This window comes from Labeo rohita, chromosome 21 (assembly GCF_022985175.1).
Source record: "Labeo rohita strain BAU-BD-2019 chromosome 21, IGBB_LRoh.1.0, whole genome shotgun sequence".
NCBI classification, from domain to species: Eukaryota; Metazoa; Chordata; class Actinopteri; order Cypriniformes; family Cyprinidae; genus Labeo; species Labeo rohita.
Window position 1 is genome coordinate 17157052 of NC_066889.1, and position 23018 is coordinate 17180069.

The 23018-nt window shown below is 33.1% G+C and overlaps 3 protein-coding genes across 3 annotated transcripts; 2 read left to right on the forward strand and 1 right to left on the reverse strand.

Moving 5' to 3' along the window:
- Positions 1 to 19: 19 nt before the first annotated feature.
- On the reverse strand, positions 20 to 4512 carry LOC127152591 (sialidase-3). The gene is made up of 3 exons (XM_051093341.1): positions 4415 to 4512; positions 3862 to 4094; positions 20 to 2169 (listed from the first exon to the last, which is right to left on the reverse strand). Exons 2-3 carry the CDS (start codon positions 4078 to 4080, stop codon positions 1204 to 1206), a joined length of 1185 nt encoding a protein of 394 aa, XP_050949298.1. The 5' UTR covers positions 4081 to 4094; positions 4415 to 4512; the 3' UTR covers positions 20 to 1203.
- A 179-nt stretch (positions 4513 to 4691) lies between these two features.
- Positions 4692 to 12275, forward strand: xrra1 (X-ray radiation resistance associated 1). Its single transcript, XM_051092456.1, has 18 exons — positions 4692 to 4810; positions 4931 to 5047; positions 5425 to 5579; positions 5711 to 5782; positions 5875 to 5947; positions 6030 to 6127; positions 6241 to 6389; positions 7161 to 7265; positions 8019 to 8152; positions 8244 to 8290; positions 8407 to 8532; positions 8640 to 8733; positions 8825 to 8943; positions 9036 to 9299; positions 10683 to 10836; positions 10938 to 11053; positions 11122 to 11227; positions 11691 to 12275. Exons 2-18 carry the CDS (start codon positions 4954 to 4956, stop codon positions 11846 to 11848), a joined length of 2064 nt encoding a protein of 687 aa, XP_050948413.1. The 5' UTR covers positions 4692 to 4810; positions 4931 to 4953; the 3' UTR covers positions 11849 to 12275.
- A 905-nt stretch (positions 12276 to 13180) lies between these two features.
- Positions 13181 to 21485, forward strand: chrdl2 (chordin-like 2). The gene is made up of 11 exons (XM_051092325.1): positions 13181 to 13337; positions 13994 to 14106; positions 14275 to 14368; positions 14467 to 14612; positions 14871 to 14964; positions 15091 to 15155; positions 16343 to 16511; positions 16615 to 16803; positions 16877 to 17053; positions 18671 to 18763; positions 20631 to 21485. The coding sequence occupies exons 1-11, from the start codon at positions 13220 to 13222 to the stop codon at positions 20762 to 20764; spliced, it is 1392 nt and encodes a 463-aa protein (XP_050948282.1). The 5' UTR covers positions 13181 to 13219; the 3' UTR covers positions 20765 to 21485.
- The last annotated feature ends 1533 nt before the right edge of the window (positions 21486 to 23018 follow it).

A 23018-nucleotide genomic window follows, 5' to 3' on the forward strand; every position in this document is an offset into this window, starting at 1 on the left:
TCAGTCAATTTCGATTAACTAAACTTAATCATACCATACATTTTAATGACCAGTCTGTAACAGTGCAATATCATTAGAGCTCTCTTGAACTACTTTAAATGCAAACATTACAATTTGTTAGATCTAAACCAGACTGTTTGAATGAATCTGTAATAAAATGACAAAAAGATGCTGAAGATAGTACATGAACAAATGTCATGCTACAGTGGCTTTTGCACCCCGAATCGATAGAATATAGAGAAATACCTTAAAATATTGAAATATTTACATTTTTACAGTGAAATCATAAAAATAAATAAATAAATAAAATAAAAAAGTGTAGTTCAATGTAAAATGTGACATATGAATGACTACACATACAAATGAGTAGTGACCATCATACAGTCATACTATTAAGGTCAACAAGCACATAATAGGCATTTTCTTACAATAAATACATAAATACAAGGTAAAGCATGTATTACGTGTTAAGCCAGTATCAGTAGTCATAATTTAAAATATCACAATAGCTGCTTAATTTTTTATCTCATAACAGTTTTATGATTTCAAGAGATGCTGGGAGTACATTTCAGATAAATTTATCTGAATTCAAAATACAGCTATTTTCTCAGGTATATTTTGTCCAGCAGAAAAATGCAAATCCAAGGCAAATGTTAAAGGAACAGTTCACCCTAAAATTAAAATAGTGCGGAAAATTAACTCGCCCTCAAAATGTAGATGAGTTAGTTTCTTCATTGCAACAGATTTGGATAAAATGTAGCATTACATACATTTTTCACCAATGCATCATCTGCAGTGAATGGGTGCCGTCAGAATAAGAATCCAAAGAGTTGATTAAAACATTAAAATGTTTATTTAGAACTGTTCTTGCTTGTAAACTGTGCTTATTTTGTGCTAATTTTCCTTCCGATTCAGTCAAAAAGACTGAATCAATGGTTTAAAGAAACATCTTAATGCAGGATTTGTTTTTTACAAACACAGCTTTTTTGCTGAAGATGTTAATTGATAGACTGGAGTCATGTGGACGGCACCCATTACACTTCAGAGGATCCATTGGTGAGTAAATTTTCAGATCTGTTCCAATAAAAAAAAACAAAGTAATGTACATCTTAGATGGCCTGAGAAAGTGCAAATTATGAGCATTTACTTTTTCATTTTGAGGTGAACTATTCCTTTAAAAGATCCAACAGGACTTTTATAATTTCATGTGCACATTAAATCACTGAGTTTAAATTCCACAAAGGCTATTTCCTCAATCTCACTTTTCTCTCCACACTCCATGAGGCAGGCAAATCGCTCCTCACACTGTGTCAAATCTGAATATCCACTGGGACCCTGATGGATGATCCATGGTCGGCCCCAACCAGACGTTTTCAAGGGTGATTTATTCAAGTAAACTCCAAGATCCTTTCTTTTCTTTTTATTAGTTGGATGGGAATAGAGTAACCAAGTTTTTGTTTCAGACTGTGTCAAGCAATCATTTGGGCTCTTCTCCTCTTCATCCGATCGCTCGGGCATAGGGAAGCTCAACACGCTACCCTGGCAGCCACGATGGGGCTCCACGAGCTTCTGAGCAACATGAGGGCTATCAAAAGCTGCCCCGCTGCTCTCACTTAAAGCCTCCACTCTGTGGCCACATGTACTACGGGCGTTGCAGTACAAATGACTCTGATCAGCGTGGTCTATGATCTCAGCCATCTCACATTCGCAGGACTTCATTGGGATTTTTCCTCCCATCTGCCAGGTGACACCACAGTCATCACTATAGAATGATAACGCATGAGGCCTGACTATGAGTGGAAAATGAAAGGGAAAACACCTATAATGAATGTAATAAACATACGCTGGAATGATTAGTCTTCCACTTTTCATCTGAATCCCATGTCCTGGTCCAACTGCAAAAGTAGCCCAGTTGAAAATCTCATCTCCAATAACACTATTTGTTAAATCTGTTAACTTGCTCCAGTTCTGGCCATAGTCTGTACTAGTGACGTAACACAGCCGTGCTTGGTTTCTACCTGTAGCGATCTGGTGATACTCTGTGGTATTGCCCAATATGCAGACAAAGAACAGATAGATAGTTTTGGATTTCCTCTCATAGACTGGACAAGGATTCATGGTGCGATGATCCGGCAAAGAAGCAGAAGACAGTGTTTGTGCAGGAGACCACTGAAAATAATGAAAATTAATTAAATAGTGTAAAAATGTTGTATTATAAAATGACAAACTATCGTTAAAAAGTTTGTGGTCAGCAGATTTTAAAAAATTAAGTTTAAGTTAATGTTCACACACAGGCTGCGATTATTCAATTAAAAATACAGTAGGAAACAGTAATATTGTGAAATTTTGTTATCATTTAAAATAATGGTTTTCTATTTTAACATATTTTAAAATGCAATTCATTCCTGTGATGGCAAAGCTGAATTTTCAGCAGCCATTACTTTAGTCTTTAATATGTTGATGTGGTGCACAAGAAACGTTCTATTATCATCAGTGTTAAACACAGATGTGCTGCTTAATATTTTTATGGAAACCATAATATGTGACCCAGGACCACAAAACCAGTCATAAGTAGCACGTGTATATTTGTAGCAATAGCCAACAATACACTGTATGGGTCAAAATTATTGATTTTTATTTTATGCCAAAAATCATTACAATGTTAAGTAAAGATCATGTTCCAAGAAGATATTTTATAAATTTCCTACTGTAATTTTCTCAATATTTAGATTTTTTGCACCCTCAGATTCCAGATTTTCTAATAGTTGTATCTCGGCCAAATATTGTCCTATCCTAACAAACCATACATCAATAGAAAGCTTATTTATATCTTTTCAAAAAATATAACAAAATATGTGACCCTGGACCACAAAACGAATCATAAGGGTCAATTTTTGAAAGGATATAAATAAACTTTCTCTTGATATATGGTTTGTTCGGATAGGACACTATTTGGCCGAGATACAACTATTTGAAAATCTGGAATCTGAGGGTGCAAAAAAATCAAAATATTGAGAAAATTGCCTTTAAAGTTGTCCAAATTAAGTTCTTAGCAATGCATATTACTAATCAAAATTACGGTAGAAAATGTATAAGATATCTTCTTGGAACATGATCTTTACTTAATATCCTAATGATTTTTGGCATAAAAGAAAAATCAATAATTTTGACCCATACAGTGTATTGTTGGCTATTGCTACAAATATACATGTGCTATTTATCATTGGTTTTGTGGTCCAGGGTCACATATATTGTTTTCAGAATGAATAAAAACTTCAAAAGAATAACAATTATTTAAAAAAAAAGAAGTCTTTACTCTCACTTTAGATCATGATTAATACAAATAAAAAAAACAGTACTGACCCCAAACTTTTCAACTGTAGTGTATATTGTAAACTACAGATATATATGTGACCCTGGACCACAAAACCAGTCTTAAGTCGCTGGGGTTTATTTGTAGCAATAGCCAAAAATACATTGTATGGGTCAAAATTATAGATTTTTCTTTTATGCCAAAAATCATTAGGAAATTAAGTAAAGATTATGTTCCATGAAAATATTTTGTAAATTTCCTACTGTAAATATATCAAAACTTAATTTTTGATTAGTAATATGCATTGCAAAGAACTTAATTTGCACAACTTTAAAGGCGATTTTCTCAATATTTAGATTTTTTTGCACCCTCAGATTCCATATACTGAAACAGTTGTATCTCGGCCAAATAGTGTCCTATCCTAACAAACCATACATCAATGGAAAGCTTTCAGATGATGTATAAAGCTCAATTTTGAAAAACTGAGACTTATGACTAGTTTTGTGGTCCTGGGTCACATATTTGTATGTGGAAAAAAAATCAATTACTTGAAGGGACCCATTTTGCAGTGATCCTCTCCTCATGACCAACACTTTTGCATCACTGTCACGTGGAGTGCTGCGCTCTTCAGCAAAGGCAAGGAAAGTCTGACCATCACTGATGTAGATTAGAGCAGGAATTCTGTATGTTTTACCATCCTTCTGTTGGAATAATGCTGTTCGTGCAGGCAGGGCGTGCTGGGCTTCTGGGTGGCCTTTTGACGCCATACTGTCAATTATTCCTAGATAAACAAGTTGATAGATATATGTAGGATTATGACATGGAATGCAGTAGACTTTGAACTTGAGGCGTTTTTATGTACACACATCTAGTCACTTATTGCCTTTGAGGCGTCTTCGGAAAATACTGGCCTTGCTGTTACTTAATTATAAATAGAAATATAAAATATAACAAATCATACATCTCATTAAAAACATCTCATTATCTCACACGGTACGTACATACATTCACAGGAACTTTGACATACATAATTAAATGATACGACGTCAATAATATTCTTTTAATTAAAGATGTTAAGGGGAAACTAAACTGTTCACCTACCATATATTACATGCCAGTAGCAACCCGTTTAAATGTACAGTACTGTGTGATGCGGATCTCCGGCTCTAGCTTCCTCCACTGCAGACAGCCGAGCAAAACGAAAGCGGAAACTAATTCGGTGCATTGTGGGAAATGTAGTTCGGAACTAACAAGGACGGTGTAAACTTATTTCATTCACTTCTATTATTATTATTTTTTAATTATTTGATCATTTTCAAATTGCGTTCATTGAGTTGAAATCTCAACAGAGTCAGTAAAGGTGGTAAAATTACTACATTTCCCATATCGCTTAACTACGGTTGCTAGGATACCATGTAAGACAGACTTCATGTCTTGTTTGTGAAAATATTTGAGACAGGCTGCATAGTAGAAGAGGCTCAGTGGTTCCAAGTTAATGTAAGTTACTTTTCTGGAGTTACTAAAGTGCTTAATCTTAACGTTTGTGGTTAACGGTTTGTTTGGTATGTCTTTTATTTATTTTTATGTGGTAATTGCTCACAACTTAACGTTGTCTAGGAGGTAACGGCTCCTTGAGAGAAATGACAGGACTGGGGATTTACAAATTGGACAATGGACAAAGTTACCCTTCAAACTGTTTCCCAATAAGATCATTTTTTCATCCAAGAAACGAAGGTGATTACTACTCCTGTGATGAGTCACATGATCCTTCAGAAATTCTTTCTAATATCAAGAAACATTTCTTACTAGTATCAATGTTGAAAACAGTTGTGCTACTTAATATTTTTGTTTCCTCATTAAACATTTTTTAATATTCTAGCAAGTTCAAAAGGACAGCATTCTTTTGAAATAGATATTATTTTAACAACGTAAATATCTTTACTGTCACTTGGTCAATTTAACATATCCTTGCTAAAGAGAAGTATTAATTTCTTTAAACAATCCAACTTACTATTGTGAAAAACATGCTTAGAACTCTGAAGTTGTAATTATTAAACAATCCACTGTGATATATATATATATATATATATATATATATATATTGTTTAAAGGGGCTGGACACTGGCTTGTAGCAAACAGAAATTCTTTGCAAGAAAGGAGATCAAAAAGGAAAAACATTTCAGGATCACGTTTTGAAGTACAGTCTGGAAAACATGAAAAGAGACGACCAGAGAGTGCTAGCAACACTTTAGATGCACAATTTCTTGTAAGAATGCTTTCACGTTAGTATTTGTCTCCTAGCAATTCATTCATTGGTTTACAATGTGATGCTAATGTTCAATTTCTCTTTTAATGTTCTCTATGAACATACACACAAACACTTCCACAATACTTCAGCTTACGCTGCATTGTGTGGATAAGCCCTCTGACCTTTGTTCTGTTAACATCAGTGGCCAGTGTTTGCATACGGTAAGCTCTAAATGTTGTTTAAAATTACTTTGTTAGATTAAGCCAGTGGTTTCGCCATTACATCACAGAAGAATTTTTCTGTTTTTAAACAGGTCATCCTTGAGGGTTTGGAGCAGTTCGATAACATTGCATACATATATGCTTCTGATAACCATTTAACTTTAGGTAATAAAAGATTTTATACATTTTACATTTCTAGTGTGACAAAAATTGTTTGCATACAGAATATTTTCTTATATATTTCTAGAACCCTTTGCCAGGTTTCCTGCACTGAGGGAATTGGAGCTGTCACTAAACAGTCTCCATGATTTGGAGATTCATGCTGATGACTTCCAGAAACTTGAGGTGAGTTTGGTTCAATACTGGGCTTGATTATATTCACTCTTGAAGCCTTGAAACAGATGTCACTTAGAGTATTGTGATGATTGAAGAAGCTTGACGTTATTCATTTGTTTCAGGTGTTGGATTTATCCTTCAATAACTTAACAGGAGAAAGCATATTAAATCTAGGCCTGTTACCACATCTGAAGGTGCTCCATCTGACTGGAAACCAGCTGCAGATGCTTCCACTCATTATGGCTGGACCTTGTGCCTGCCCTGGAGAAAAGTAAATGTTTGCTACAGTAGCTCCTTCGGAGACTTTATCTAGGTAGCATACATTACCAGCCAATAGTTTTTGAACAGTTTTTTTAAAGAAGTCTCTTCTGCTCACCAAGCCTTTATTTATTTGATCCAAAGTACAGCAAAAAACAGTTGTGAAATATCTTTACTATTTAAAATAGTTTCAATTTAAATATATTTTCAAATGTCATTTTTAATTTCAAAGCTGTTTTTTTTTTTTGTTATTATTATTATGTTGAAATCAGCTGAGTAGAATTTTTTCAGGTTTCCTTGATGAATAGAAAGTTCAGAAGCACAGCATTTATCTGAAATAGAAATAATTTGTAACAAATGCCTTCATCATCGCTTTTAATCAATTTACAGCATCCATGCTAAATAAAAGTATAAAAAAAATTATACTGACTCTAAGCTTTTAAATGGTATAGGGTATAATGTTACAAAAGATTTCAATTTCAGATAAATGCTGATCTCTGGATCTTTGTATTCATCTAAGACTATTAAATGTAATAAATTACATTTTAAAATATATTCTAATAGAGAACAGTTATTTTAAATAGTAAAAATATTTTATATTGAATATTTTGGATGAAATAAATGCAGGCTTAGTGAGCAGAAGGGAATTTTGAGTGGTAGTGTATGGTAGAAATGCTATGCTTAGTCTTTAAAAGCACTGACTATTAAGATATTCATAGTTTTCTGTGTAGTTCTGTGTAGTTTTAAGTGTTTATGTCATATATAATCTTTAATTTTTCAACAGCACAGAACAGGGTGCCTCGCTATTTCAAACTCTGGAGGTTTTGATGCTTGATGACAACAGATTATCTTCTCCGGGAGTGTTTATGAGCCTTGCTAACTTACAGAGGTTAGTAAGCTTTTTTTTTTTTTTATAGAGGAATAGTTCTCTCTGGCATTTGTGGAATGTTTAAAATAATTTCAGTCATATAACATAAAAGTCATACTTAACAAGGTAGATTACCTGCATTACATGTGGCGTGCAGATGCTTAAATGAAATCTTTTTCCTAAACATCTTATGTGTGTATGTAAATTTTAGTTTTATTTAATAAGTTACATTCTTGTATGATAATTTGCCAAAATAGCAATATTATTTAGCACAAAATCAACTTGAGAATTCAAGCCATAGCACATTTGATACTTTTTTAATCCAAGAGCAGTGCTGCATATTTCATTGTTAAACAGTCATGAAGGTCATCTTAAAAATCTAAGAATAAAAGATGTTTCAATAATCCTAATTGTCTGCACAACATGTGCAGTCATTACAATCAGTTATGAGTAATGAGTTATGGTTCAGTTTTTGTTCTTATTGGTAGAGACTGCCCTCTTGAGGCACAGCCACAAAATGTTCTTTTAGAATTTTAAACAAGGTGCTGTAGCCTAAGAACATTTGCAGTTTTGTAAACATTATTGTTTAGGGATTAGATGGCCCTGTTTTCTTTTTAGATATTTGAAGTTTTAAATTATAAACTAATAAATGAGGAAAATGCAAATGGCAATGCAGGCTCACATTTGAAATTTTATTTTTAAGACACTGTTTGATGTATTTATTTATTAGCGTATTTACTTATTTATTTATTTTGAACTTTATTGTGCATTTAGACTTCGTCATCTCAATTTACAAGGAAATCACATCTCAGGAGTCCCATTCTTAGAACAGATGGCAACATTAAAAGATGGCCAAACGGATGGTGTCGGACAGCATGTGGACACAGTGAACGACAAGAGGATAAAGTGTTAGTATATTTAATTTTAAAATCAAGAACAATTTTAGATTGGAAAACAAATTGTTTATATGTTCATTTATTTACTTTCTCTGCCAGATAGACTCTGAAATCACAATGAGCCAGCAAAAATCAGAAAAAACACTGAAAGTAGGATCTGCTCTTTTATATGTTATTCTCCAGTTTACATAAATCATATCAATTTTTATTTTTTCAATTGTTTAGAGATCTTCAGCATTTCACAATCTAACTTGCATTTCAAATAGGAGGACAAAGCATCTCTCGAAATGCATTCTGGTGCCTCACGATACTGTCATCAGAGAAAAGAGGATGGATGCGCTCTCGGTCTACCTTTTCCAGAACTTCGTCATTTGAATTTGGCCAACAATGAGGTCTGTGTATTGCCCGCTGGTGGTTAAAAAGCATTTGATTTGCTACAAACATAGACAGCCGAATGAAGTCATTGACAGCAGAGCTGTTTGCTACTTCATTCCTCTAGATAGCTGAGGAAGAGGCATTGTTGCCTGTGGCACTGTTTCCAAAGCTCAATGAGCTTGTTATTCACTCAAACCCCTTGACAACACAGAGAAGTGGTAAGCTCACACATCCTCAAGCAGGCTCATTGTTAGTGAATCAAATCAACTAAATCTAAAAAAAAAAGAATTTTTTTGTTTCTCAATACAGGTGATCCACCAATGCTGACCTGTTTTCTGCAAGACAAGCTGGGTATTAAGATAACACGCAAAAGAACAACAAATCTCATTAAGCGACATATTACACTCCCTGTGAATCCTAAAAGAAAGGTGTTACAAATGCACAAGTTTGTATTTAGCACTTAATATATTTAAAGTAAATCCTTTCAGATGTAATTTACAGGTTTTACATGTATTTGCAGGTGAAAACGCTTCCAAACGTACCAAGTTTTTATTCAATCACAGCAAATCAACATACTACAGAAATGCTCTGCTCCAAGGAATGTACTGGACAAGATAATCCTCTACCCTCAGAGTATGGGTTAACACATGTATTTGGCTTTTCGTCTCAAACAAGCATTGATGATGAGGAAGACATTGCCACAGGCCAGGAGAATTTTGACTTGACAAGTGCAGACATATTCTTTGAAACGAATCAAAATGCAGAGCCGTTCTTTGTGACAGAGGTAATTTTTTTTGCACCTAGAAAATAGAAGTCTACATATCAAGACTTGTATGATTTGTGCGCTACCAGTCAAAAGTTTTTGAACTGTAAGATTTTTAATGTTTTTTAAAGAAGTCTCTTCTGCTCACCTGATTTTATTTGATCCAAAGTACAGCAAAACAGTACAATTTTGAAAAAAATGTACTATTTAAAATATCTGTTTTCTATTTGAATACGCTGCCCTCCAAAAGTTTGGAAACACCCCTGGCAAAGTGTGGTTTTGGATGATATCAGCGTAAATCCTTATCATTTTTTGGTGCAAATACATTAAAGTAAGTTGACATTATCATTGAAGACCAGCAATAATAATTTTCATTTTGATTACATAATGGCAATATATACATGTCAAAGTCAGACATGCCCGTTTGCCAGCTGTGATGCCTGGTTACTGGATTAAACTTGCCTCAGGTTTTTAAAAGATTTTTGGGTCAGCACACTTTAATAGCTTCAACAATTGATTGCCAATTAAGTTTAGAATACAATGAATTTAGGCCCAGATTATGCAGAGCTGTAACAGCTGCTAATGGTGGATATTTTGATGAATCGAAAATGTAAGTTTTTTCTATGTATAAACTGTTTATGTAATAAAATAGGTTTTCGTAGTTGTTTCGTGTTGTCCCTTATCAGTGCAAAATTATCACAAATTAAAAAGGATTCATGCCAATATTGTCCAAAACCCCACTTTTCTAGGGCATTTCCAAACTTTTGGAGGGCAGTGTATATTTTAAAATGTTATTTATTCCTGAGATTTCAAAGCATAATTTTTAGCATCATTACTCCAGTCACATGATCCTTCAGAAATCATTATAATATTCTGATTTGCTGCTCCCAAAACATTTATTATTATTGTGATGTTGAAAACAGCTGAATAGATTTTTTTCAGGTTTCTTTGATGAATAGAAAGTTCAAAAGAACAGCATTTATCTGAAATAGAAATATTTTGTAACATTATAAATCCTGAAAAAAAATTGTACTCAACTGTCTGAAATATTGCTGATAATAAATAATAATAATAATAATAAAATGTTTCTTGAACAACAAATCAGCATATTAGAATGATTTCTGAAGGTTCATGTGACACTGAAGACTGGAGTAATGATGCTGAAAATTTAACTTTGATCACAGGAATACATTACGATTTGAAATATATTCAATAGAAAAACTGTTATTTTAAATAGTAAAAAATTACACATTTTACTGTTTTTGCTGCACTCTGGATTAAATAAATGCAAGCTTGGTAAGCAGAAAAGACTTCTTCAAAAAACAATTTAAAAAATCTTACTGTTCAAAAACTTTTGACTGGTAGCGTATGTCAGAAAATGTATTGTTATATTTAATTTTCCAGGTTAGTGCCTTAAATGAATCTGAACACCAAGAAGATCTAGATGATGCAAAGGAAGCCGAACTGGAAAAAGGCAGCAAAGCATGTCTAGATAAACTGATTGGTTATGAAATCTTACTTGATGACACAACTGAGCCAGAAATGCCTGAGTTTTCTGGTAGGAATTTGTCTGAACAGATTTGTCTGAATGTCTCTGTTGCTTTGTTTGAATCAGTGCTGTTTGTTTGTTCATGGTGTCATTGATTTCTCTCGACACAGGAATTCAACAAGCCGTTAAAGTTTTGGAGCACATGCTCAAGAACCTGCTTGTGTATAGAGATTCTAAAGCAAATCTGGACCTTCCTCAGAAGCCGTACTACGCAAAAGAGAAAAAGGTCAGAGGTCATTCATCAATGCATTTAGCACGTAAACCCAGCATCTGACAGAAACATTCTTTTCACAGATTAAAAATCTGCCACCTTTGGGACCAAAGAAGTCGAAGGGAGAAAAAGTCGAGGAACTTCTCGCCCAAATAAAGGAGGCGAAAACAATAAGCAAAGTTCCCCTAGGTAACAGATACTTCCTATGTCATTTTACAGCAGGCTTTAAAATATCCCTAATCACTTATTTATTAAAATGACAAAACTGAGATGGAATCCAGTGTAATTAAGCAAGTCAAGCCTAGTGATGCTATTCCAGCAGGAAATATTTTCCAAATGAGCAGCAAATAAATTTCATCACAAACTAGCATGTTTTACAGGTCAACTAACAAGCACACTGCAGAGATGTTATAGTGATTGTTCAGCACTGTTTACTTTGAAATGCTCTATTTGGCTCTGCAGCTGTTCCTCTATTATTTCAACACTTAACAGATTGCTAGTGTGTTGGACTGCGCTGCATGCATGAACTTCAATGGACTGATTGTGGAAATGCCATCTAGGAAAACCTCCAAACTACCATTCAAACTTATATGAATAGATATTAAACGCATCAATGTTCACAGAATGATATTAAATGCACTTCTCTGTCCAGGTAATGTACTTGATGGAGGGAATGGTATTTGTAAGAGAGAATACGAGGAAGCACTGATGCTACTGAAGGACATGAAAAGGAAGTACAGGGCGGCCCATCTGAAAAGAGTGGAAGAGGCAGCAGAGATTGAGACTAAGATGATGTGTAATTTTAACTAACAGGTGCTTTACTTTCTGTTTTTTTTTTTTTTTATAAATGAGTTGGTTTTAGTTTACAATAAAACACTATTAAGATATTGACAAGATGGCAACAATTTGTGTGATCTTCGTTTCATTGCTGAACAGTATATTCCCTGAAGTATTGCCTCAAAGTCTTTTTCATATCAAAATTTGGTAACTATTTATATATTTACTTACTTGCATACAAAATTCTTTTTCAAAATCATTTTATAATTTTTTTATATGACAGCAGTTAGGCTGTTAGGTCAACTTTTGAGTGTTTTGACAATTAAATATATGATGTTTTTTGGTTAGCTTTGGAAAGAAAAAACATAAAACTATCAAAAAAATAAATAAATAAAATAAAAATATACATTTATTACCTGAAATATTTTAGCATTATGAATAGTTTTGAAATGTGAAAAAGGGGGAAGAACTCTTTTACAAATGATATATATATAATTTGTAAATATCTATCTATCTATCTATCTATCTATCTATTTATTTTATATATATATATTTTATATATAGTTTTTTTTTTTTGAAAAAAATTGCATACAAAATAAAAGACTGACTTTGCCTAATATATGTGTGTGTACTGTGTGTAATTATTATGTAGATTATGTACACTACATATATATATATACATATATGTAAATACGCACAAAGTAATGTATACATTTAAGAGAAATATGTATATTTTTTATAATATAAATTATATTCAAAAATTATTATATATATAATATATATATATATATATATATATATATATAATTTTTGAATATAATTGCAAATTGCAATTATATATATATATATATATATATATATATATATATATATATTTGCAACATATATAATTACAACATGGCTAACTATAGTAATGTGTAAGCTGCTTGAAAAAATAATTACATTTTTTACGTAATCATTTTTTATACATAAAAGCTTTTATTATTTATTACATTATTTACATATATGCAATAACGTGCTTAAATCCATATACTGATACTGTGCAGCAGTTCACGTTTTTTTAAAAACTGAGCAGGAACTCAATAAATATTGATTACTGTCAATATTACAAATCTTTTTATTATATATTATATAAAATATTTTACTAAACATATATCAGAATAATATCAGATTTGATATGCGCTTGAAGCAGTTCGCATTTTTTATTATCTGATTCTTCTTCTTCTTCTTTTTTTTTTTTTTTTGTTTTGGTGTAATGTTTCTAAAATAATGTTTGTACAACACAACGAGCAAGTTGGTTTTCCTGTAGGAGGCGCTTTAGATAAAAACCTAGAAGCGCTACAGAAACTCCCACAGACCGTCGTAGTTATAAAGTGCGGAGAGGTTAGAGAAGACAAATCCTGCATGTCCACAGTTTCCTGGAATATGAAGAAAAGAATGACCTACTTGAAACATCTTTTCATTTTGGTGACAATGCGATGCTTCGTTCAGGGTCAAACTGAGACAATACGACCAGGAAAAAGTAAGTGACTCCATCAAATAATATTTTATTGGTAAATGGACATCACACTTCGATGCATCATTCTGCCAACGACTGTATTGAAAATGCCGCGTGATGAAGTTATATAATAGAAGTTCATTTATAACAGCGCTTTCAGTGTTTGTGTCATTTCGTGAAAAAAACTTTGGTCTTTTGAGTCCTTCATTAATATGTGCAAACGATATTATTATTATAGTTCATTTCATTAAGACAAAAACAAAATCCAGTAAGAGTATTTCATTTATTTTTCGTCTTTTTTCTCTGTAAGAATGCCTTTTTATCCATATTTGCTAATAATGTTGTAATTAGTCTCCCTCACTATATTTGTAGGATTAAGTAAACATAACATTTTATCAAAAAGTTTTAATGTTATAAAGTCAAAAGTTATAATCATATAAATAATCTTTTCCTCAAAATTCAATATATAAAAACTGTTAATATGAGGATTTTTTTGAGGTCTTATTTGTCAGGTTTATCAATAAGAGACCCTCTTTTTTGTAGTAAACAACATTTTGGTATCATGACCTTGAGAAATGTCTAAATAAACTGTAAACCTTGTTTTATATCTAGAACATTTAACATTTATAATTGATGATATTTTTAAAAATCAAATGAATGTATGTTTGTGTTGCATGCAGTGTCAGGTGTTTTCTGCACATTTAAAGAGAAGACGTACAGGCCAGGAGATAGCTGGCATCCCTATTTGGAGCCTTTCGGATTCATGTTCTGCATGCGCTGTACTTGCACAGAAGTACGTATCCAACTTTGCGTACAAGATACAGTTGATTATTCATGAATTCCCAAGTTTTAATGTTGCAGTTTTCCTATGCAAGCATGTAGGTGCATGCACATGTCAGATCCGCATGCTATGCATAATATGTCAATGTTTCTGTCTACTTTTATGTGGATGTACATATAGTCTGGTCATGTGAAATGCAACAGCATTAAATGTCCTGTTCTGCGATGTGAAAATCCAGTGACTAACTCACAGCAGTGTTGCCCTCGATGTGCAGGTAAAACATTGCAGTTTTCCAGGTTCCATTGTTTATGTGAATTGATATGCATGATTTTAATACATTCTTGTTTTTCATGTCTATTCTCATAATCACAGATGAGCACAGAACTCCTGCTGGTCTGCGGGCACCCATTAAAACCTGTAGGTATAATGGAAGCACTTACCAAACAGGAGAAACATTTGCTAATCATGAGCTTTTCCCATCCCGTCAATCGAACCAGTGCGTCATGTGTACTTGCTCTGTAGGTATTTTTTTAATCACCATAATACATAACTAAACATGGAAATGTAACCTCGAACAGTTTTAAAAATCCGCCATAATAAAGTGTTTTGAAAGACAGTTTACTGGCCTGATTTGATATCAATATAAAAGAGTAAATTATCTTTGCTTTCCCCCATGTTTTTAGGCACTGATGTTAAGATGCTGATTTTGATCATTTTGTCAGTTTTTGATTCTTAACGTTCTTTTTTTCCCTTTTTGTTTTTCTTTTCCATTAAAGAATGGAAATATATTCTGTGCACTGAAAACCTGTCAGCCCATTACATGCTCATCACCATTGTCAGTTCCAGATACTTGCTGCTTAGTGTGCAAAGGTGAGAATATATATGAATATACATGTACATACAGGCTGAAACTGGATGTTAGAAGAAGGTGTATTCATGTTTTAATTCCACCCTGATTGTGGTGATTAAATAACACTGTCTTTTTTGAATAAACAGAGAGTGCAATTGATATAAATTCTGCATCATTTGAAGACGGAGGACAGCAACTGAACAGAGGAGTTGTATGTATTTTCTTTTTCAGGGGACTCACTGTACTCTTTAACCCAGAATTAAATATCTCTAAATTATCAATATGATCAAAACCTGCCCTGTATTACACAGTCTACTACATGCTTTCTGTGATCTGACTGATAGTTTATAGGGTTTTATAGCTTTTAGTGTAATTCTAAAAACCCCTTCAGGTTGTGGCATATGTCTATTTCTGTAAAAGTTCTAGGAATTATTATAACGTAGAGCTAAAAATATTGTACAATTTTATAGTGTTAGTAATATTTCATGACAAACACTTACTGGATTGTAGCAACTTTACTTGATCAGCCATAAACCATTCTTAAAATGTGAGTATAGAATATGATACATCAGGCTTTTGAAGAATGTTTATTTGTACAATCTCTCAATCATTTTTGTATTGCATTGCATTATGTTTTGCCTCCCATAAAAACTACAGAGCTTTGATCATAAAACTAAGCTTTGAATATCCTTAATAAGACATATTATTGGGAAATATAAAGTGAAAACTGATATTTCTAAGCATTTTTAAGTAGTTTGCTAATGTTTCAGAATTTCATTTTTAGCTTATTTAGGCCTCAGGATAAAATAGATGTGTTTTTTTCTTCTTGAACATAAGCTTCATATTCTACCATAGCATACTATATGAGCCATAAAAGCCTAATGTATATATGATTAAAATTTATTTATTTATTTTTTGTGTATGTATTTAGTATGTCAGGTTTAAAGGGATAGTTCTGAATTCTGTCATTAATTACTCACACTTGTGTCGTTCCAAACCCGTAAGACCTTCATTCATCTTCGGAACGCAAATGAAGTTATTTTTGACGAAATCCCTTGCATAGACAGCAACACAACTACTACATTCAAAGCCCAAAAAGGTAGTAAGGACATTGTTAAAATAGTCCATGTGATATCAGTGATTCAACCGTAATGTTATGAAGCTACAAGAATACTTCTTGTGTGCGAAGAAAACAAAAATAACAACTTTATTCAACAATTTCCGAAGACAAACAAAGGTCTTATGGGTTTGGAACGGCATGAGGGTGAGTAATTCATGACTTAAAAAGTTTTTTATTTTTGGGTGAACTATTCCTTTAAAATGTGTTTTATTGTTTTCATGTTTCTCTGTATTAGTCCAGAGTTACAACATTTGTTTTTATGTGTCCTGAAACACAAGAGGCATTCTGTGGATCAGTGTGCTGCGGAACAGGTCAGGGGTCGCTCAGTTAGGGCCACGCCATCAACACTGCGGGGGACTCCCAGAGGCCTCAACCTACAGACGCTACACCTCAAAGGAGCTGCCGAAACTACTGTTAAAATCCTTTTACAGCGCAAACATCAGAGAGGTAAACTAATGCACCACTGATTCCGAATATCAAGAACTGTTTGTCAAAATCCAATGAAGTCATATCCTCTCAAAGTAATGTAGGGTTTCTGACTTTGTCTAAGCTTGTGTGTACAGTGGCAAGACCTATTCTCATGGCGACGTGTGGCACCCGGTGTTGGGGAAGGTCTTGGAGTGCATCCTGTGCACCTGCAGGGACGGCTTTCAAGAATGCAAGCGCATCACGTGTCCCAACCAGTATCTGTGCCAACATCCCATAAAGATAGAAGGGAAATGCTGTAAGATTTGTCCAGGTAGGCATATCAGTGATATATTTTCAGTGACTGAAACTTCATGGTTTATCAGTGTGTCTTTTAACATTTCCAGAGCTCAAAGCAGAGAACAACAGGACAGAGTGCTACCTTGCTCAAGACAATAACAGTCTCCTGGTGTATAAAGTTGAACCCCCATCAGCTGCTCAGTCAGAAGATAAAGTACGGATGATTGCCATCGAGAGACAAGGAGCCACGGAAGTAGAAGTGCAAGTGTGGAAAACTGTTGAAGGTGAATTAAACAAGATAGAAATATAAACAAGTATGTTACTTTTTCCCCCGGTCCAGACATACAGTGGTCAAAAGTTTACGTCCCCTATTCAGAATCTGCAAAATGTAAATTATTTTACCAAAATAAGAGGGATCATGCAAATTGCATGTTATTGTTTATTTAGTACTGATTTTAATATTTCATATAAAAGATGTTTACATATAGTCAACAAGAGAAAATAGTAGTTGAATTTATAAAAAGACCATGTTCAAAAGTTTACATACACTTGAGTCTTAATACTGTGTTGTTACCTGAATGATCCACAGCTGTTTTTTGTTTAGTGATAGTTGTTTATGAGTCCCTTGTTTGTCCTGAACAGTTAAACTGCCTGCCGTTCTTTAGAAAAATTGTTTAGGTCCCACAAATTCTTTGGTTTTTCAGCACTTTTGTGTATTTGAACCCTTTCCCACAATGACTGTATGATTTTGAGATCCATCTTTTCACACTGAGGACAACTGAGGGACTCATATGCAACTATCACATAAGGTTTAAACACTCACTGATGCTTCAGAAGGAGAAACGATGCATTAAAAGTCGGAGGGTGAAAACTTTTGAACAGTATGGAGATGTGTACATTTTTCTTATTTTGCCTAAATATAATATTTTTTTTTATTTAGTACTGCCCTTCAGAGGCTACAGATGATACTTACATGTTTCCCAGAAGACAAAGTTAAATTTACCCTGATCTTCAAATTCAAAAAGTTTTCACCCCCAACTCTTAATGCATGTTTGTTTCCCGTCATTGAGCGTTTGAACCTTCTGTAATAGTTGCATATGAGTCCCTCGGTTGTCCTCAGTGTGAAAAGATGGATCTCAAAATCATACAGTCATTGCTGGAAATGCTGGAAAACCAAAGAATTTGTGGGACCTGAAGGATTTTTCTGACAAATTGTTCAGGACGAACAAGGGACTCACGGTCAACTATCACTAAACAAAAAAACACAGCTGTGGAATTAAAATAAATTTAGCTATTATTTTCTCTTCTGGACTATAGTAAATATCTTTTATGTGAAATGTCTTATTCAGGTCAGTACTAAATAAACAATAACATGCATTTTGTATGATCCCTGTTTTGGTAAAATAATTAACATTTTGCAGATTCTGAAAGGGGGATGTAAACTTCAACCTCAACTGTATAGTATTAAACACATCATTTCTATTAGTTCTGGAACAACCTATTGTTTAGGCTGAAAACAAAGGAAAAGAAAAAAAGTCACTTTACCAGATTTCATCCAAATTCTTAGTCACTGACCTAGATAGGCAATTTTATAAATCTTTGCCAATTCTCAGCTGCAAGATAAGCTTGTCTATTATTGCTGTATTGCACTGGAATGTTTTTTGTTGCTTTTTGTTAACATTAGTTAACTACATGAATTAACATGTAATAATGAAAAATACTTCTGAAGCATTTATTAATCTTAGTAAATGTTCATTTCAACATTTCTTACAAGATTATTAAAATCAAAAGCATCTGTTAATATTATTAAATTCTAACATGAACTAACAATGAACAGTGGTATTTGTATTAACTAATATGAACAAAGATTAATAGATCTCAAAACTATCTAATCTTTGCAGGTGTTTTGCATCTGATGGAGACAGGTGACGTTCAGAAGAAAGATCTCATAGAGCATCCAGAAAATTACATTTTGCTGACCACATTAGATGAGGGTATGTTTAATTCTTTTAACTTCAACTAATTAGTTTTGCATTATTTTGGAGTTATTGTTTTATGAGACGTAAAGTAATATTATACACATTACTTTACATTTAAACATTTGCCTGTGTATTTAAAAGTTAAAAGTTAAAATAAGGTTGATTTGAACACGTTGTTTGGTGAGTAAAATGTAAATGTATTCCTCTCCTAATACACTACCAGTCAAAGGTTTTGAACAGTAAGATTTTTAATGTTTTTTAAAGAAGTCTCTTCTGCTTACCAAGGCTGCATTTATTTGATCCAAAGTACAGCAAAAACAGCAAAACTGTACACATTTTTTACTATTTAAAATAACTATTTAAATTTTTAAATAACTATTTAAAATAGTTTTCTATATTTTCTAGTTTTAGAAAATATATATGTATATAGTTTTCTATATACAGCAAAAACATTTTTTAAATATTTTTACTATTTAATATAACTGTTTTATTTTAAAATGTAATTTATTCCTGTGATCATGGTTAAATCATCATTACTGCAGTCTTCAGTGTCAAATGATCCTTTAGAAATAAAAAAAAAAATATATATATATATATATATAGAAATTAATATGAATGATAAAGTCATTTATAATGTTACAATTTTTTTTTAAGATAAATGCTGCTCTGCTGAACTTTCTATTCATCAAAGAAACCTGAAAAAATCTACTCAGCTGTTTTCAACATAATAATAATAAATAATAATAATAATAATAATAATAAATGTTTTAGAGCAGCAAATCAGAATATTAGAATGATTTCTGAAGGATCATGTGACTGGAGTAATGATGCTAAAAATTCAGCTTTGAAATCATGAATAAATTACATTTAAAAAAAAATATAGAAAACTATTTTAAATAGTTATTTAAAAATGTAAATAGTTATTTTAAATAGTAAAAAATGTGTACAATTTTGCTGTTTTTGCTGTACTCTGGATCAAATAAATGCAGGCTTGGTGAACAAAAGAGACTTCTTTAAAAAACAAAAAAATCCTACTGTTCAAAAACTTTTGACTGGTAGCGTATGTCAAACTACAGTATGTTTTAAACAGCCCTGAAAACAGAGTTTTGAGACAACACTAAATATTTGAGCTTAGAGTATTTACAGCTGCCAGGAAATATGAGAAGGTGAAGGAGACCAAAGGAAATTGAACATGTCTAACATGAAAATTAAAGAAAGGTTTTTGATTTCCTTTTTACAAATTTTCTGTCTATTTCGGCAAGTCACTCTTAATACATTTCGTGTGCCTGGCTGTCTTTCAGCTTAAATGCTGAATTGCCAGACAGACTTAGGCCTGTTTGACACTGCATGCTAAAGCAATACGAATTGTTTTTGTTGCATATATTACAGTATTCATAGAAATCAATTATATGTATATGCTATGGAAGCCCGTTTCCGACCCAGGAAAATAAATAAAAAAGATAATTGCAACTGTTTTATATCTCCAAATTCTGACATTTTCTGCAAAGATTGTGAGAAAAAAGGCAGAATTGTGAGGTATAAACTCAGAATTCTGACATATTTTTTTCCATGAATTTCTGAGTTATTTTTTTCTGTTACAAAATAGTAGTAATTGTGACTCAACTGTTCCAGCTGTTTATATCTCGCAATTTTCTCAGAATTGTGAGATAAAAGTTCAGAATTGTGAAAAAGTAGATTTTTTTAATCACATGGCAGAAACAATCTTCCATACAATTCAGATGCAACTTTCAGTGTGAACACAAAAAAGCCTAATGCATTTACGCCGTTGCTTCGCTACGAATCAGGCCTTTGCTCTGAAACATCTGTATGCAACTTAATTTTTCCCAGTTTGAATTGTCCTTTCCTTTTTTTGTTTGCACAGACACTTGGAGGAAGTTCAAAGAAGAAGAGGACAAGCAGAAAGACTTGAGTAAGATTAGGAGCTGTGAAGACGGGATCAAGGAAGTGGTGAAGTACTTAAACCCTGAACAGCTGGACAGTCTTTGCACTTCTTAGTCTCCTCCCCACCCTAACACTGTGCCATCCCAGGCTGACACTCATTTTATTACCAGAAGAACACACACATACACACTCACACAATGTGCATGTAGTACAAAACCAGATGCTGGCAGCAGGTAGTCTAAAGATCTCGTTTATTACTATGAGTCAGTTTAGCGCAAGTCTTTATGAGTTTGACATCCCAGAATTCTTTCTGAGACCTTGTTATTTTTTTTTCCAGAGGCCTTGAGGTCAGTCATTTTTCTTGCATTGTTGAAAAATGCACGTTTGATGAGAAAAGTGAGTGAATATATGCTACTTGGCTGGAATTATAAGGAAGAGAATGTTTAAAGCAATCATCATCATCATTAAATGAAATGATGTATGTAATTTTAGCAAGCATCCACTGTATGTACATAAGAGGAAAATCAAAGAATGATGTAGACAGCTTATTGGCCGGAATGCTTTTATAAAGTTGACGTAGGCCACTTTTTTTTCCACTGTTTTTAGTTATACAGCACGCTACTCATATATGTGATATGGATAAACTAAAAATACACTATTTATTGCAAATTCAAAGCAGCCAACATCTTCAATAGAATATTTTTCTGCCTATCTTCTATGCAAAAAATGTTTTGCATTGTAATGTATGTAGCGTGTGTATTGATCTGGTTATGTATAACTCGTATGCACTTAAAATGATGAACAATATATTGGGCTGATGTCCTGACTAACCAATATGAAATCTTATTGTAATCATTTCTTTTATGTTCTTTTATAGACTGTTCTCATGTTCTTGTTTTCAAAAGCTATTATGGTACGAAAGCCTGTTTTTGAGAAAAAAAAAACACAAAAAAAAGAAAAAGTAATTGCAAATTTTTATCTAAGAACTCTGACTTTTTTCTCACAATTCTATTTTTTTGTTTTCACCACAGAATAAAAAACAGGGTTCGTACAAGGTGCTTTAAATGTTAGGCCTGGAAAACCCTTGAAAACGGCAATATTCCTGAAGTGGTACTTAAAAAGTCAAAAATCTGTAATATCGTTTCACACAAAATTCACGCAACAAAATACTTTTTTCACTTATTTTAGTTAATAAAACTAGTAAAAAAATGAAAAAAACAAAACTAGTGAGCTAAGCCAGTAGTAGTACTGACAATGTCGTATAAACATGGCTGAAGATGCGAAAAGAGGAACAGTTGATTCAAACTTGTGACTTCGATCATTCTTTTCAAGCGATTCACTAGCAAAAAAAAAAAAAAACAGATAAAATTAAAATTAAAAACCCAATTATTTTTTAATTTTGACATTCCTTTAACGATTTAAAAAAGCACATAATGGGTGAAACTGAGTTTTTCAAAACTCCAAATCATTTAAACCATCGCGTTGCAAAATGATTCGCGTTCGAAGCGCTCCAATCGGATCGCATATCGCAAATCATTTGATTCAGATCAAGACTTCAGATCACATATTGCTATTCATTTGATTTAGACTGGAACTTCAGAGCGTGGATCGTGAATCATTTGATTCATATCGAAACTTCAGAGCGGGTTCGCAAATCACTTGATTTAGATCGAGACTTCAGTGCAGGTTTGCGAATAATTTGATTCATATTGGAACTTTGGAGCGAGTTTGCAAATCACTTGATTCAGTGATTCACTTGATTGATTTGCATATCGCAAATCATTTGATTTAGCTGGGACTTCAGATCTCATATTACTAATCATTTGATTTAGACTGGAACTTCAGAGCATGGATCGTGAATCATTTGATTCATATCGAAACTTCAGAGCGGGTTCGCAAATCACTTGATCGAGACTTCAGTGCAGGTTTACGAATCATTTGATTCACATTGGAACTTTGGAGTGAGTTTGCGAATCACTTGATTCAGATCGGAACTTCGGAGCAGGTTTTGTGAATCATTTGATTCAGATCGAAACTTCAGTGCAGGTTTGTGAATCATTTGATTCATATTGGAACTTTGGAGCAAGTTTGTGAATCACTTGATTCAGATCGAGACTTCAGTACCGGTTTGCAAATTATTTGATTCATATTGGAACTTTAGAGCGGGTTTATCACTTGATTCAGATTGGAACTTTGGAACTTCGGAGCGGGTTTTGCAAATCATTTGATTCAGATCGAGACTTCAGAGCGTGGATCACGAATCACTTGTTTCAGATCAGGATTTCGAAGTGGTTTCATAAATCTTTTTTTCTATTAAGTTGCAGACCTTAATAGTCACATCTGTAAATTATTTCTGCTGGCTGTTGGA